The sequence below is a fragment of the Hoplias malabaricus genome, chromosome 5 (genome assembly GCF_029633855.1).
Source record: "Hoplias malabaricus isolate fHopMal1 chromosome 5, fHopMal1.hap1, whole genome shotgun sequence".
NCBI classification, from domain to species: Eukaryota; Metazoa; Chordata; class Actinopteri; order Characiformes; family Erythrinidae; genus Hoplias; species Hoplias malabaricus.
In genome coordinates this window covers 5028793-5044052 of record NC_089804.1, presented here as the reverse complement: position 1 = coordinate 5044052, position 15260 = coordinate 5028793, and the positions used below count along the sequence as shown (strand labels likewise).

At 39.7% G+C, this 15260-nt stretch overlaps 1 protein-coding gene across 1 annotated transcript; it reads right to left on the bottom strand.

Annotated features, from left to right (window-relative positions):
- Window positions 1–1940: 1940 nt before the first annotated feature.
- LOC136697966 (cytochrome P450 2J2-like) lies at window positions 1941–13912 on the bottom strand. Its single transcript, XM_066673332.1, has 9 exons — window positions 13646–13912; window positions 11575–11734; window positions 10494–10646; window positions 9648–9808; window positions 5013–5186; window positions 4010–4151; window positions 3564–3751; window positions 3075–3216; window positions 1941–2232 (listed from the first exon to the last, which is right to left on the bottom strand). The coding sequence occupies exons 1-9, from the start codon at window positions 13838–13840 to the stop codon at window positions 2042–2044; spliced, it is 1506 nt and encodes a 501-aa protein (XP_066529429.1). The 5' UTR covers window positions 13841–13912; the 3' UTR covers window positions 1941–2041.
- Between the last annotated feature and the right edge of the window lie 1348 nt (window positions 13913–15260).

Here is a 15260-nt window from a genome sequence, read left to right as displayed (position 1 = left end):
GAAGTTGTCTTAATATTTTGTATTAAGTCTCAAGTGTAGAACCTTGGTGGCTGTAAGTGAACCCAGACAAATGAAACTATAAACAGGAACAAAATGCAAATCTGTGTGATGCAACTTCTTGACAGACCTCTGCTTGTGCCTTTGTTGCAACATATAGAATGTTGCACTTACATCATTAAATAACACAGAGACTAATATGTCACTAGTGTCTGTAAAAGGGTGAATTATGAGAAGAGTTTTTGTCCGAATTTGGTAAATGATTATTTAACATTAAAAAATGAATTCATTAAATTTCCATGTGTTAATATGCGCTATTGCATTAATATTGAGAGCACTACTAAAATATACTTCTACTACAACTTTTACTACTACAGTTACTAGCAATATAAAAACTAACAATGCTACTATTAATACTTATACAACTACAAAAATACATCTACTACAATGTATTATACTACTACAATCAATACTACAAAGAAGTCTACTATACTATAGTAACTATAAAACCTACTCCAATTAACCTTCAAATAGAACATTCTGTAGGCAATTCGCCTTTATACACACACACACACACACACACACACACACTGAAGCCAATTCACTTTTCTCTCTGTGTTCATCTCTCTCTCTACACAGGAAGGAGGAGGGAGTGAGAGCCTGCCACCACTGAAGAAGAATATCGCAGAAGAAACAGGATCAAGTTTAAGATCAGACTTAATAAAGCTGATACTGATCAGATTGGATTGGGACATCCCTAAATATGACTACGATCTTTGGGGATGTGAAGCAGACAGAACTTGTAAGAAAACCATTCAAATGTGTGTGACATCTGTTAGGAGGAATACATGCTCCAAGGTTGTCCAGGAGACAAGAAAAAGCAGCAAAGGCGCACATTTTTTCACAAAAAACAGAAAATTTGTAAGGGTTTTTCTTTCTTTCCGGTTTTATAAATTTAATCTGGACCATTTCCCAAGAACTCTCCTTTCAAATGTTTAAAAAGTAAAATCAGGCAAATCATGCTGTTTTAACATTAATATAATAATATTAGCTTGATTGTTTATTCATGCATGGAGTTAATTGCAGAAAGAACAGAGTCAGAGTGTCTCAGTATCTAAATAGTGTAACTGTATGTAGGAGTAAATGACTGAATCTGGTTTCTGTCAATGTTTCAGTGTACTGTAACTGTACATAGGAGCACTAGCAGACCCAAGAGGGGTTGGTTTATATTTTAGATAGTGTCCTCACAGTTTCTTGCAATAAATTTTGTACCCTCTAGAGCAAGAAAATACAATAATGTGGTTTAAGAAATGTCCTTATATCATAATATCATTGATTTTGTAGCACTAGTTGAGTCTCTGTGTCCGTTTTACTTTTTGCTGCTGCCTTTCGATCAGCGTAAGTCCACCACTGCGTAGGAGTAAATCTGGTGTCTGTCAGTGATTCAGTGCACTGTAACTGTACGTTGGAATAAATGGCAGTAGCTGGTGACTGTCAGTGTTTCAATGCACTGCAACTGTATGTAGGAGTAAATGGCTGTAGCTGGTGTTTTTCAGTATTTCAGTGGGCTTTAATGGAGAAATGAAAGATGTCCTCTATAAGGAAGAGATGTGTAAACTGCTGAAGGTAACAGCTCAGTGCTGGGTTCTCATGGTGAGAAAGACATTCTACTGAAGTTCAGTATATCACTCTTAAACATGGAACTATATGCACTGACTTTAAATAGGAACATACAGGATTTAAGGACAAAATGGGATAAATAGAAGTTTATGATTAATTTTGTGTATTTTTTTTTACCATATGACACCTTAATATATTATTGTAGTATTTAATGTATGTTTTTTTTTACTAAGAATGATCTGATTATAAAATTGTTGTGATGTAAATTCATTATTTCATGAAAGTTGTAGTCATTGATCATACTGTGATGTCTTAGACTTGACTTGTTTAATTTATTTATTACATCATAATTGGGTACATACAGTTTTATAAATGTAATAATTAGTAATTTCTAATATATATGGTATGGGTGGTGTGCTGTGATTCAGCGGGTGGTCTCTCTGCTGTGGCAGACTGTATTGAAAGGGAACGGTGAGCGGACCATCCCCATAATACCATCCAGGTTTGTTGGTGGAGCTCCTGGAGGCCAGGAGAACTGTAATCTCTGGAGCAGAGACGTGAAGAAGATGAAAAGCTCTGTCTTCGCGAGAGTCTCACCCAGACATGACCTTGGACCTGCAGAACCACACACACACACACATTACAGTACTTTATTTGGATTTAACATATAAAATAAAACATCATAAAATCCAAATAACGGTTCAGAGTCATTACACAGTACATGATTAAATTCACAGTATGCATTTCTCATGGGTACAGATGACAGCGTCTTCTCCAGATAAAAAACAATTTCACATGAATAGCCACTCGCAGTAAGTCTCCATCAGTGGCTGATACTTTAGGACTTTAGAGGTGTAACACAACTCCATATATCCATCGTCAGAGCATCCAATTTCCACAATCACCACACACCTCCTTCCTTCATTAATCAGAACAATGTCAGGAGAATTCGGGCTGTTACGAAAAACAATCTGACACTCTTTCAATTTCTTCTAACGAGAATAGGGAGGTTTCAGGCTCCTCACTTAGAAGATTTAGATCTAACAGTTCTTTCCACTGAGGACTTCCATAGTTCTTCTCACAGATATATAAACACACACACACACACACACACACACACACAAACAAACAAACAAATAAAGTACACACTTCATCTATTGGTGCTTTTCCACTGCATGGTTTCTACACTACTTGACTATATTCGCATTTGGTACCCGATACCTGGCTCATTTTCCACTAACAAACACCATCACTAAGAGGAACAGCAGGCTTTGGAAACCAAAATAACAGCAGTGGTTACATTAAGTACTATTTACTCATCATGCAGTGGAAAAGTGGCATAAAGTACCCCCTAAAGACTGAGTAGACTGACAAATCAATCACCTGATCAATCTGACAAACTGACAAATCAATCACCAATGACTAATCACCAGTTATTGATGTCTGATCAGACTTACCCAGCGAAAATGCCACGAAGGCATCATTGTTGCAGAACTGTCCTTTCTCGTCCAGAAAGTTCTCTGGGTTGAACGTGTCTGGATACTTCCAGTTCTCTCGGTCAGTCATGATGGCCGTAAAATTGACCGTGACCTTTGTTCCCTACCATGGGAAAAAAGGATACTGATGTAGAAACATTTTAACCTCAGAGTAGGGGTAAGGACTGAAGGCATTCCATAACATTTCATTCCTGAATTCAGCCCAAATCAACTATTCATTCTTTCATATGTCTCTATTTTACATCAGTTCATTTCTTTTCATCTGTTTTATTCATCCTTTCATCCATCTTTTACGTTGGCATTTCGATCCATTCATACACTCCTTCATTTAGCTTCCCATCTGCTCAACAGTCATTATTTCTATTAAATAATGTTGTCCTCTTTTGAAACATGCATCCATTCAGTTATTCAACTGCTCAACCACTCACCCCTCCATCCCGCCGTGGTTACCTTGGGCAGGTGGTATCCATGTAGCTTGGCTGGCTGTGTGGTTTCATGGACCGCGCCCAAAGGGACGAGATTAGCCCAGCGCTGGATCTCATGGATGGTGGCATGAGTGAAGGGCAGCCGTGTGCGGTCGTCCATGCAGGGAGAGCGGTCAAACCCCAACACACTCACTATCTCCTCATGACAACGCTCTGGAATGTGGTCCACCAATGGCCAAACACACAAACACATTCACAGTCTTGTACAGTCTGTGGGGACCTTACTTAGATTTCCAGTCATTTAAATACACAGTACACTGTTTATTATTAATACGAAAGTACATAGTATCAGTAGCTACTATCATAATAAATGTTAACATTAAAATTCTGCATCTTTCATATTATTTCATATGACTATTTGTTATTTATTCTTTACGTCCCTGAGATATTTCTCCATGCCCTCTTCTGTACCTTGTATTTCAGGGTGGTTCATCATGTAAATGAGACCCCATCTGATAGTAGTGGCGGTCGTGTCGGTCCCAGCCCCGAACAGGTCAGAGGTGGACATGACCAGGTTTTGTTCATGAAATGTTGAGTCTTCATTTGACTCTTGCTGCTCACAACAAGAGAGAAACAATGGCAAACAATGTACAATAACAATGTATCACTGTAATTTTCAAAAATAAGGGACTTAACTATTCCACTATGTCCCTTTCCAACACTTTGCTTCTTTTGGCTTTTCTGAATTTCCGGTATCAATGTAACATACAGACGCATTTGTGAGGGCTAAAGGTGTCAAATCTGTTTTTGTGATTTATACAAAATAAAGTGCAGAATAACAGCAGCATTAAAAGTTATAAATCTGTCATTTGTGTGCTATACTGTAAGTGATTAGTGATTCTGTCGCTCTGCATAGTCTCCTTTTTAAGGTGGACCCAGCTAAAAAGGTCAATATTAGCCTCAAACTAAAACCTTTTAAGTGAAAACATTTAAATACAAAAACCGAGAATGAAAAGTAAATGCCTACTAAAATGATATTTAAGGTTGAAGGGGAAAACCAATAACTGATTGATGTTACTGTGAGGGTCGCGGTGTTTTTGGTGCGGGAGGGAAGTCAACGTGGGGTTTGACGTCGACAGTAGGGGTCAAAACACCAGCTCTCTGCGCTTCCAGGAGTCTTATTTTTCAAAATGAAATCTCATATCATAACAGAGCAAAAAAATCTCACAGCACCACAACTGTGCTTTATAAGGAAACAATTTGCATAAAATGAATGCAAGAGCCTTTAAGCAAGGCTTGACCCATGCATACCCAGAAAACATTGCGGAAAGAGCACAAACTGAAATGGATGATGTCATGTAGTAAACTAGAGAATTGCATGAAAAGCACAATCCATCCTCACAAATATGAGTTATACTCTTCATGGAAGTAGATCTCCAGGAGTATTGGCTCAATGCTGCCAAGTCTTGCTCACCTTTGTCATCTCCACCAGGTAAGCATCGATGAAGTCACGAAGATTTTCTGGGTCCAGAGTCTTCCTGTGCTCCTCCACAATGTCACGCAAGAACCCCTTCAAGGCATCGCTATTCCGCTTCATCTTCTGGTGATACCCTGGAAAGTGTTTAAGGAAAGGAGCCAGGTTGAAGATCTGCAGGAGAAAAAAAACAAATGACCATGTGTGCAGCAACTACATAATTTCATAATTAGATCAGCACTCTGCCGCTGCGATAACGCTGAGATAGAGAGCCAGCAACACAGTGCCTTAAAAGGAAAATCCTGAAAAAAGGGAGGAAACAAATAGGTGGCTGGATGTGGCCTAGCCCTGGGACTACCACTTACACAATTACTAGTCATTTCCAGTTAAATGCTTTTAGGTAAACTCCACTGATCACACAGGGCCACCAGCCCTCGGGATGATGGGGCAAGTACACACTTCTGAAGAAACATGTTGCCAAATCAGAGGACAATGCAAACTGCCCAGATCTAACACAGCACACTTTATAGCATGATTTAATTATGATTACATTTTGATGTAAAGGGGACACCTACAATTGTGGGGAAATGCTGTTCTCTCTGTTTTGTTTATGTTCAGAAGCTCTGCGTGTTTTAAGGTGGAATGTTGTGTTTGAGGGAGAAAAAAAAAAACATTTGTACATGGCTGAAATGTAACTTGTCTGTAAGTTTTTATTCACTTTTTGAATTAACACAGAAACTCATTTGTACTTTGAGCATTTTAGTTTTAATTTAGAGACATTCCTCCTTAAGTGAATATATGAAAAGTAAGTCAATATTACCCACATATGAAGCAGGAATAAAGCAATATCCTCATCTCTGCTGTACATTTCAACATCTGTAAACATCTAAAAAAACTCCACGATGACAAAAACTCCAGAGCTGCCATTGTGATTCTAATATAAACAAATGTAATTCTACTGAAGCATATATACAAGTCTCTCTGGGCAGTTAGGGCTCTGTCTTCTTACTATTCGTGCTAGCTAGCCCAGGCTTCTTTTATCTGATGTGAAAGATGTGAACAGACTAATGGACTACTTAGATAACACACTTCGATCAACTTTAGATAGTGTAGCACCACTTAAGCATAAAAAGCTACGACAGAAAAAACTCGCTCCCTGGCATAATGAAGAAACACTCACCCTAAAACAAACCGTAAGGAAATTAGAGCGGAAATGGCGATCGACTAAACTGGAAGTATTTCACTGTGCCTGGAAAGACAGCCTTATCAAATATAGAAGGGCGCTCGTCAATGGACGTTCAGCACATCTGTCCTCACTGATTGAAAATAATAAAGACAATCCTAGAGCACTCTTTAATGTAATCTCTAAACTTACAAACAATCGGGCAGCTACTGATCCACAGATCCCAGCCGTTCACACCAGCAATGCTTTTATGGACTTTTTTAACAACAAGATTGAAAATATTAGACAAACAATAAATACGATATTACTAAATCCAGCCTGTCTGTCATCTGGTGTGGATGATATAGAACAAAACATAGAAAAAAGACTAGAGAACTTTGACACACTACCACAGCTAGAACTGGAGAAAATCATCTACTCGTCAAATTGTACGACCTGCACCATGCAATACCAACAAAACTATTTAAAGAAGTATTACCAGTCATAATCAATCCCCTTTTAACAATAATAAATTCGTCCCTTAGACTGGGTCACATACCCAAAGCATTTAAACTAGCAATTATTAAACCCCTGATCAAGAAACCAAATTTTGATCCTAGTGTACTATCCAATTACAGACCTATCTCTAACCTTCCCTTCATATCTAAGATATTAGATAAATTTGTGACCCAACAACTTAGGTCATACTTGCATAAGAATAACATATATGAAAAATTTCAATCTGGTTTTAGGCCACACCATAGCACCGAAATGGCTTTAGTTAAGGAAACAAACGACCTCCTTCTCGCCTCTGATCGAGGCTGCGTATCCATGCTAGTTCTACTCGACCTCAGTGCAGCTTTCGATACAATTGATCATACTATTCTGTTAGAAAGATTAAAAAACATCGTTGGAATAACAGGAATGGCCCAATCATGGTTTAAGTCTTATCTCACAGATCGCTATCAGTTTGTAAAAGTAAATAATGTTTCTTCTATTCATACAAAAATGAGATTTGGAGTTCCCCAAGGTTCCATTTTAGGACCTTTACTATTCATATTATACATGCTGCCACTGGGCAGAGTTATTAGCAGGCATGGCATTACCTTCCACAGTTACGCAGATGACACACAGTTATACATATCAGCCAAACCAGATGACAAATCAACACTAAAGAAAATGGAGGACTGTGTTAAAGAAGTGAAGCATTGGATGTCATACAATTTCTTCTGCTAAACAGTGACAAAACCGAGGTTCTCCTTCTAGGTCCAAAACCTGCTATAAATAAGGTATCACACTTAATACATAATTTTGACTTCCCTGTTCTCCCTAGCTCCTCAGCTAAAAATCTGGGTGTTATAATTGATTCAGATCTATCATTTGATCAGCATATAGGTAACATTACAAAAACAGCTTTCCTACATCTTCGGAACCTCGCTAAGTTAAGAAAATCCTTATCCCTCCCAGATGCGGAAAAATTAGTTCCCGCTTTTATTACATCAAGATTAGATTATTGCAAATGCACATTTATCAGGATGCTCCAGCAGAAACTTGAGTAAACTCCAGTTAATTAAAAATGCTGCAGCCAGGGTCCTCACTAAAACTAGAAAATTTGATCATATCAAATATACCCAGTCTTATCGGCCCTTCACTGGCTTCCAGTTAAATTCCGTATTGATTACAAAATTCTTTTACTCATGTATAAATCCCTACACTGTCTCCCACCTGAAAACTTGCAAGACCTCATCACGCACTATGAACCACCAAGATTACTCAGATCTCAGGGCGCCGGCCTCTTACTAGTACCAAGAATTCATAAGACTTCAGCGGGGGGGGAAAGCTTTCTCCTACAAAGCCCCTCAGCTCTGGAACAATCTTCCAGCTAGTGTTCGGGACACAGACACAGTCACTATGTTTAAGTCTAGGCTCAAAACACACTTGTTCAGTTTAGCCTTTGGCAACTAACCTCTGTCTACTTTAAGGTTGTCGTTTCAGGAACTCATGGACATGGGGAATCAGGGTAAACCCGGATGATGTGCTCACAATTTCTCTTGTTTGGAGCGGAAGGATGTCTTTGCCTGAGGTCCTTCTGGTTTCCCTCCTCCCAGTCTGTTACAGTCAGATCTGTCACTACACTAATGAAAATATTCACATGCTCTTTTTCTCTGCTGCACTCAACTAAACTAACTGCTTCCCTTTACAGTTTTCTGAGAAAATGGTGGCCCACAGATGGAAGATTGTTTGCTGGATTCTCCTGCGGCCCAGACCAGACCAGACCAGTTGCTCAGCTTATTATTATTATTATGTAGCATAATGACACTTCATTGGTGATCATTTAAAATTTAATCTATAGTTTGATCAGAGGAGGATGGGTTCCTCTTTGCGAGTTTTGGTTCCTCCCAAGGTTTCTTCCTCCAGCCTCGAGGGAGTTTTTCCTTGCCACTGTCACCTTCGGCTTGCTCTCATTGGGCTTTGATTTAAATGTTCTGTTCTGAAACTGTGAAGCTGCTTTGTGACAATATCAGCTGTAAAAGGCGCTATACAAATGAATTTGATTTGATTTGTCTGCTTTTGGTCTTCTCCTGGCACATTAAGGTGTTCAGTGGGGTTGCATAAGTAGCATGACTTCAGAGAGAGCTCTCTAATTAATCTCTCACAGTGGCGGATGCTGGTCTTTCAAGGAGGGGAAGCTCAATTTCGGCCTACATCATAAAATGTGTCGGTTTATTTATACATAAATTCTAGCCTCCGTTCCTTTTCAAGAAAATTATCTGTGACCCTGTCGTACCAACAAGACATCTTTTCCAGGGACTTGACTAGTGTCCTCTCAATGGCCAGCAGAGCTAGGCTGCTTAAACGGCCTTGGCCCATGTGAAGTGTGTCCGCCTGTGAGTGCTTTGTGACGGTGGAGGGGCTCAGCAGCACCCGCTGGACAGAAACTGCGATAGTAGTCAGAAAGTGTGCTAGAAGTCATTCTCCAAACACAAGCAGCAACAAAAACCCCACCAGAAATAGAAGCTCAATTTGTTACTAGTCGTTTTTAACAAAGAAAATGCTGCTAAGAGGATTAAGAAAGTCTCCGGTTCAACTCAGAACAGAATGAAAATTCACTGCTCCCACGAATCTTTACACCAAAGGATCGCTGTATCGCTCATTTTGCTGTCAATCAAAAAGGGATTCAGCCTCAGACAGATCATCCAATCATCACGCAGAAGCTGAGCGTCTTTACCAGTGATAAGAAGCTGATTCTGAACAAAGGTTAAGCGCGTTGTAGTGCATATTTATTCAATGACATGTACACACAACAGTATATATTTGATCACTTATTTTTGACATTTTAGGGGAAGCTGAGCTTCCCTTGCAGTCTTTGAGCAATCGCCTCTGATCTCTCAGTATAGTTTCTTCTAAAGAACTTATATTGTTTTTTATCCTCTAGTGTTGTTTTGCAAAACCATTTCATTGCTGGACGTTACCTGAGCTGAGATTGATCCAGCGAGCTGGATGTTTTCACTTAGAATTCGCAGAAATTCGGCAAAGCCCTTGTCGTCATACTCAAAGCGGTCTCCGAATATGATGGAACAGATGATGTTGGAGACTGCATTCATTATGGGGTGGATGGGGTAAAAAGGCTTTCCTTAAAAAATAAAAAATAAATAAAAAAAATCACAGAATGGACATGATGAGGAAGGATATGACAAAAGGCCCTTCCAGCATTCACTTCAGTTAAACCCAAGTGAAATGTAGTTCAATACAAAGTATAAAGAGAGTTCTTTAGAGGTGTATAAACTAATGTGCAAAAAATGGACTAAACTCAACAGTATTAAACACAGTATGAGATTCAGGTTTTGTAGTTAAAAGGATTTCATGAGAATCAACTTCTGAGTCCAGATATACACTGGATGATCACTGGATTAGGAACAACCACCTGGTGCATTTTATCAGCTCCACTAACCATACTGAAGCACTTTGTACTTCTACAATTACAGACTGTAATCCACCTATTTCTCTGCATACTTTCATATCCCCATTTCACCCTGCTCTTCAATGGTCAGGACCTCCACAGAGCAGGTGTGATGTGGTGGTGGATCATTCTCAGTGCTGCAGTGATACATGACGTGGTGGTGGTGTGTTAGTGTGTGCTGTGCTGGTGGATCAGACACAGCAGTGCTGCCCAAGTTTTTACAAGCAATAGGAACAGCCCTGATATTCCTAACATTTCTATGTTATGCTTTGTTGAACTTCATAATACTTAAAGGGTCATTAACACAAGCTGACACACACCAGGACCAGCCTTCTACTTTATCTATTTATTTATTTACCTTCCTCTTTGAGCATCTCTCTGATGAGATACTGTGCCTCTTCAGCCACTCGTTCCTCCACGGTTTTCTTTCCCAGGCCAAAGTTACGTAGTGTGTGAAGGGCAAAACGTCGCTGCTGCTTCCAGACTTTACCATATGGCACCATTAGGATACCTATGAGAGGAAAAGAAGAGTAAAGACAGATAGATTGAGGAGATATGGGGCCATGTAATATTTAACAATTCTGGGGTCTTGAGTAAAATATTTTGGTCAAAACACCAAAAGCAAGGCAGCAGTGTTCTCCCCTCTGTCTAAACAGCCCTGTTCAGAACGGCCACCATCATCACCTGGTGAGAATGAGTTTCTGTTTAAACCAAATGTAAGGTCCCAGCACTGAGTTTCACGGAGCAGAAATGCTAGCTTATTAGTCACTTTTGCTCTGTTTTCCCTTTTACCTTTTCTCTTTTTATATTTTCCCCTGTTTTACTCTGTACTCAGTTTTTTTGGTTCTCCATTTAACCTTTGGCTCTAACATTAATGCGGATCCATTGAAGAGGCTCTGGTGAAGTGGCTGCTATCTATGGTAGATGTAGTACTATATCAGAATGGGGAATTTCATTCTATATTTCCAGACTTAGGCAGATAACAGAAAACATACTGCGATGCCTTGTTTCCACTTGCCTGGGTTTGGTGGGAGCTCCAGATTCCCAAATTAATGAGGCAATGCACTAAAAATGTGACTTTTTCAAAATTTAATTAATCCATTCATTGTCTGTAACCCTTATCCTGAGTCGCCAATCTACCTACCAACATGTGTTTTTGGAGCGTGGGAGGAAACTGGAGCACCCAGAGAGAACTCACACAGACACAGGGAGAAAACACCACACTCCTCACAGACAATCACCCGGAGGAAACCCACGCAGACACATGGAGAATACACTACACTCCTCACAGACTCCCCTTCTTCATAACTTGTACCTTTTAAAATATTACCTCATTTTAAAAGGTAATAAAAAAGCTCTTATCCACATGAAAACAAATAAATAAAAATAAATAAAAACATCATTGCATGTATGTCATTGAAATACGTTGAGTTACTGACCATAACCCCCAGTGATCCAATCAGATAATGGCATGGATGGCCTCCCAGCAAATGCAGCCCCATTCCTAACAAATGCTTCCTTCATTGTCTGCAGCGCATTAATCACGATTATTGGGCTCCTGCCCAGGTAGACACAGGTTATCTCACCGTATTTCAGCAACTGGAGAGGAAGCAAAATTACATAAATTTATGAAATAAAAATAAATACTAAAATAATATTGAATTATTAATCTTCCATTCTCCCTCTCATGTGTGATATGAATGTATAATCAACATTTTATATTTCTATATATTTATTTATATGTATATTTAAAATGATGCTTAAAACAGAGGTCAAGAGACAATAATGAAGGTATTTTCAAGCTGTTTCCGATTATGACATGGCCCTGGTTCTCTTCTGCAGGGAATTGACTTTCTATCATTTGATCCACAAGCTTCACAAACACTTCATAGTTCAGAATTTAACATTTTTCCACATCAATGATACAGATAACTTGATAAAGCTGTGCCTCAAAACACCATGCTGCAATGTTTGAAGAAGCTGAAAAGTATAGTGTCTTAATCATGGTGAAACGTGTATATTTATTTTACACACCTGCAAAACAGTTCTTTATGAAGCTATGATATTGGTTATATGAAAGATGTCAGCTGCTGTTCATTTTATCTCATTTCCCATAAGATGTTGTTTTCAAAATAATTTTGCTAACACTACGACTGCAGCAAATCGTAATATTTTGAAATGGAAAAGTTGTTGAATAATTATCCATTAATTCATTGTGTGTAACCGCTTATAATTTTCAGGGTCTACTCTGAATCACTGGCCGCAAGGCAGGAACACACTCTGGAGGGGGCGACAGTCCTTCACAGAGCGACACACAATCACACATTCACGCCTATGGACCCCTTTTGAGTCACCAATCCACCTACCAACGTGTGTTTTTGGACCGTGGGAGGAAACCGGAGCACCCAGACACAGGGAGAACACACCACACTCCTCACAGACAGTCACCCGGAGGAAACCCACGCAGACACAGGGAGAACACACCACACTCATCACAGACAGTCACCCGGAGGAAACCCACGCAGACACAGGGAGAACACACCACACTCCTCACAGTCAGTCACCCGGAGGAAACCCACGCAGACACATGGAGAACACACCACACTCCTCAGTCAGTCAGTCACCCGGAGGAAACCCACGCAGACACAGGGAGAACACACCACACTCCTTACAGACAGTCACCTGGAGGAAACCCACGCAGACACAGGGAGAACACACCACACTCCTCACAGTCAGTCACCTGGAGGAAACCCACGCAGACACAGGGAGACCACACCACACTCCTCACAGTCAGTCACCTGGAGGAAACCCACGCAGACACAGGGAGAACACACCACACTCCTCACAGTCAGTCACCCGGAGGAAACCCATGCAGACACAGGGAGAACACACCACACTCCTCAAAGACAGTCACCCAGAGCGGGACTAGAACCCACAACTTCCAGGTCCCTGGAGCTGTGTGACTGCGACACTACCTTCTGCACCACACAGCCACCCTATTTTATAATTATATCACATTAATTCATTAGCAAATGTCTATATACGTTCATAAGTTCTGAGGTAAAAAAAAAATGACCTAATTCTCCTTTCGAATTCATGGCAGGAAGTCTGGCTGCATTCCAAGAAGGCATGAGAACAAATTTAGGGAGAATGTGCAAGTGTAAACATGCCTAGATAAGAGAGCTCAGGACTGAACATCTGACAGACAATGCTGTCGACTTTCTGACCCTTTACAAGCAGAACACCCTTGACCCAATCTGTACATTTAGAATTGTAAAATTACCAAGAAGATACAGGCAACAGTAGAGCTGACACTAGAGATGTCTAGTATCTCTGGCGTGGACCAGTTCTACAATGTCAGAACCACAGGGTCCTGTCCAGGTATAATTGTAAACAACCAATACAAGTTAAACTCTTTAACCTCTTGTTGTGTATCAAAAAATACACAAAAAAATCAAGTTATATAACTGTATGTCAATAAAAACTTAATTATACTCAAACAGAACTGACCGATCTGATGGAAGCCATTGGGTTGTTTGCAAAATGAGGAATGGTGCCCAAGAAGGGTAGAGGTTTGGGTCCAAGAGGGTATTGTCTTCTGGACAAATTCAGCCTGAAAATCTCCAGCACAATAAGAGAGAGAAGGCCACACAGGAGGGCCAAGCCCACCGTCGTCCAGTCCAAATATTTCAGCACAGACTCCATTCTGAGAGAGTTAAGAAAACAACACAAGCTCACAGGCTTTATACGCTGCACCCAGGAGGAAGGAGGAGGGACAACAGTGTTGCTGATGTATGGGGGCCTCTTTCATAGGAGGGGTGTTTCCAGGAACACAGGAAGTTGGCCAGCCTGGTCAGGTATGTCACATGACTTTATGGGAAATGCAGGTCATGTGACCCCCCCTTCAAGATGGGACATATGAAGTTTTCTTAATATTTTGTATTAAGTCTCAAGTGTAGAACTGTGGTGGCTGTAAGTGAACCCAGACAAATGAAACTATAAACAGGAACAAAATGCAAGTCTGTGTGATGCAACTTCTTGACAGACCTCTGCCTTGTGCTTTTGTTGCAACATATAGAATGGGTGTGTCTTTACACTTACATCATTAAATAATACAGAGACTAATACCTCACTAGTGTCTGTAAAAAGGGTGAATTATGAGAAGAGTTTTTGCCCGAATTTGGTAAATGATTATTTAACATTAAAAAATGAATGCATTAAATTGCCATGTGTTAATATGCGCCATTGCATTAATATTGAGAGAACTACTAAAATATACTACTACTACAACTTTTACTACTACAGTTACTAGTAATATAAAAACTAACAATGCTACTATTAATATTTATACAACTACTACAAAACTAATACCACAACTACAAAAATACATCTACTACAATGTATTATACTACTACAATCAATACTACAAAGAAGTCTACTATACTATAGTAACTATAAAACCTACTCCAATTAACCTTCAAATAGAACATTCTGTAGGCAATTCGCCTTTATACACACACACACTGAAGCCAATTCACTTTTCTCTCTGTGTTCATCTCTCTGTCTACACAGGGAGGAGGGAGTGTGAGCCTGCCACCACTGAAGAAGAATATCGCAGAAGAAACAGGATCAAGTTTAAGATCAGACATAATAAAGCTGATACCTATCAGATTGGATTCCTAAATATGACTACGATTTTGGGGATGTGAAGCAGACAGAACTTGTAAGAAAACCATTCAAATGAGTGTGATAGCTGTTAGGAGGAATGCATTCTCCAAGGTTGTCCAGGAGACAAGAAAAAACAGCAAAGGCGCACATTTTTTCACACAAAACAGATCATTTATAAGGGTTTTTCTTTTTTTTCAGTTTTATAAATTTAATCTGGACCATTTCCCAAGAACTCTCCTTTCAAATGTTTAAAAAGTAAAATCAGGCAAATCATGCTGCTTTAACATAACATTAGCTTGATTGTTTATTCACACATACATAAAATAAGATAACACTTGAGCATGAAGTTCATTGCAGAAAGAACAGAGGCAGAGTGTCTCAGTATCTGTCACAGTTTAAGGAAGATGAGGAGGTGGACGTACACGCAAGGACACCTGAGACTAATAATGAAGGGGCA

Excerpts from the sequence above, each read along its gene's own strand:
- LOC136697966 (XM_066673332.1), bottom strand. The coding sequence starts at position 13,840 with ATGGAGTCTGTGCTGAAATATTTGGACTGGACGACGGTGGGCTTGGCC. Across the intron at positions 11,735-13,645 it reads CAATGGCTTCCATCAGATCG|TTGCTGAAATACGGTGAGAT; the intron begins GTCAGTTCTGTT and ends CTTCCTCTCCAG. Across the intron at positions 3,217-3,563 it reads ATGGATACCACCTGCCCAAG|GGAACAAAGGTCACGGTCAA; the intron begins GTAACCACGGCG and ends TTCCCATGGTAG.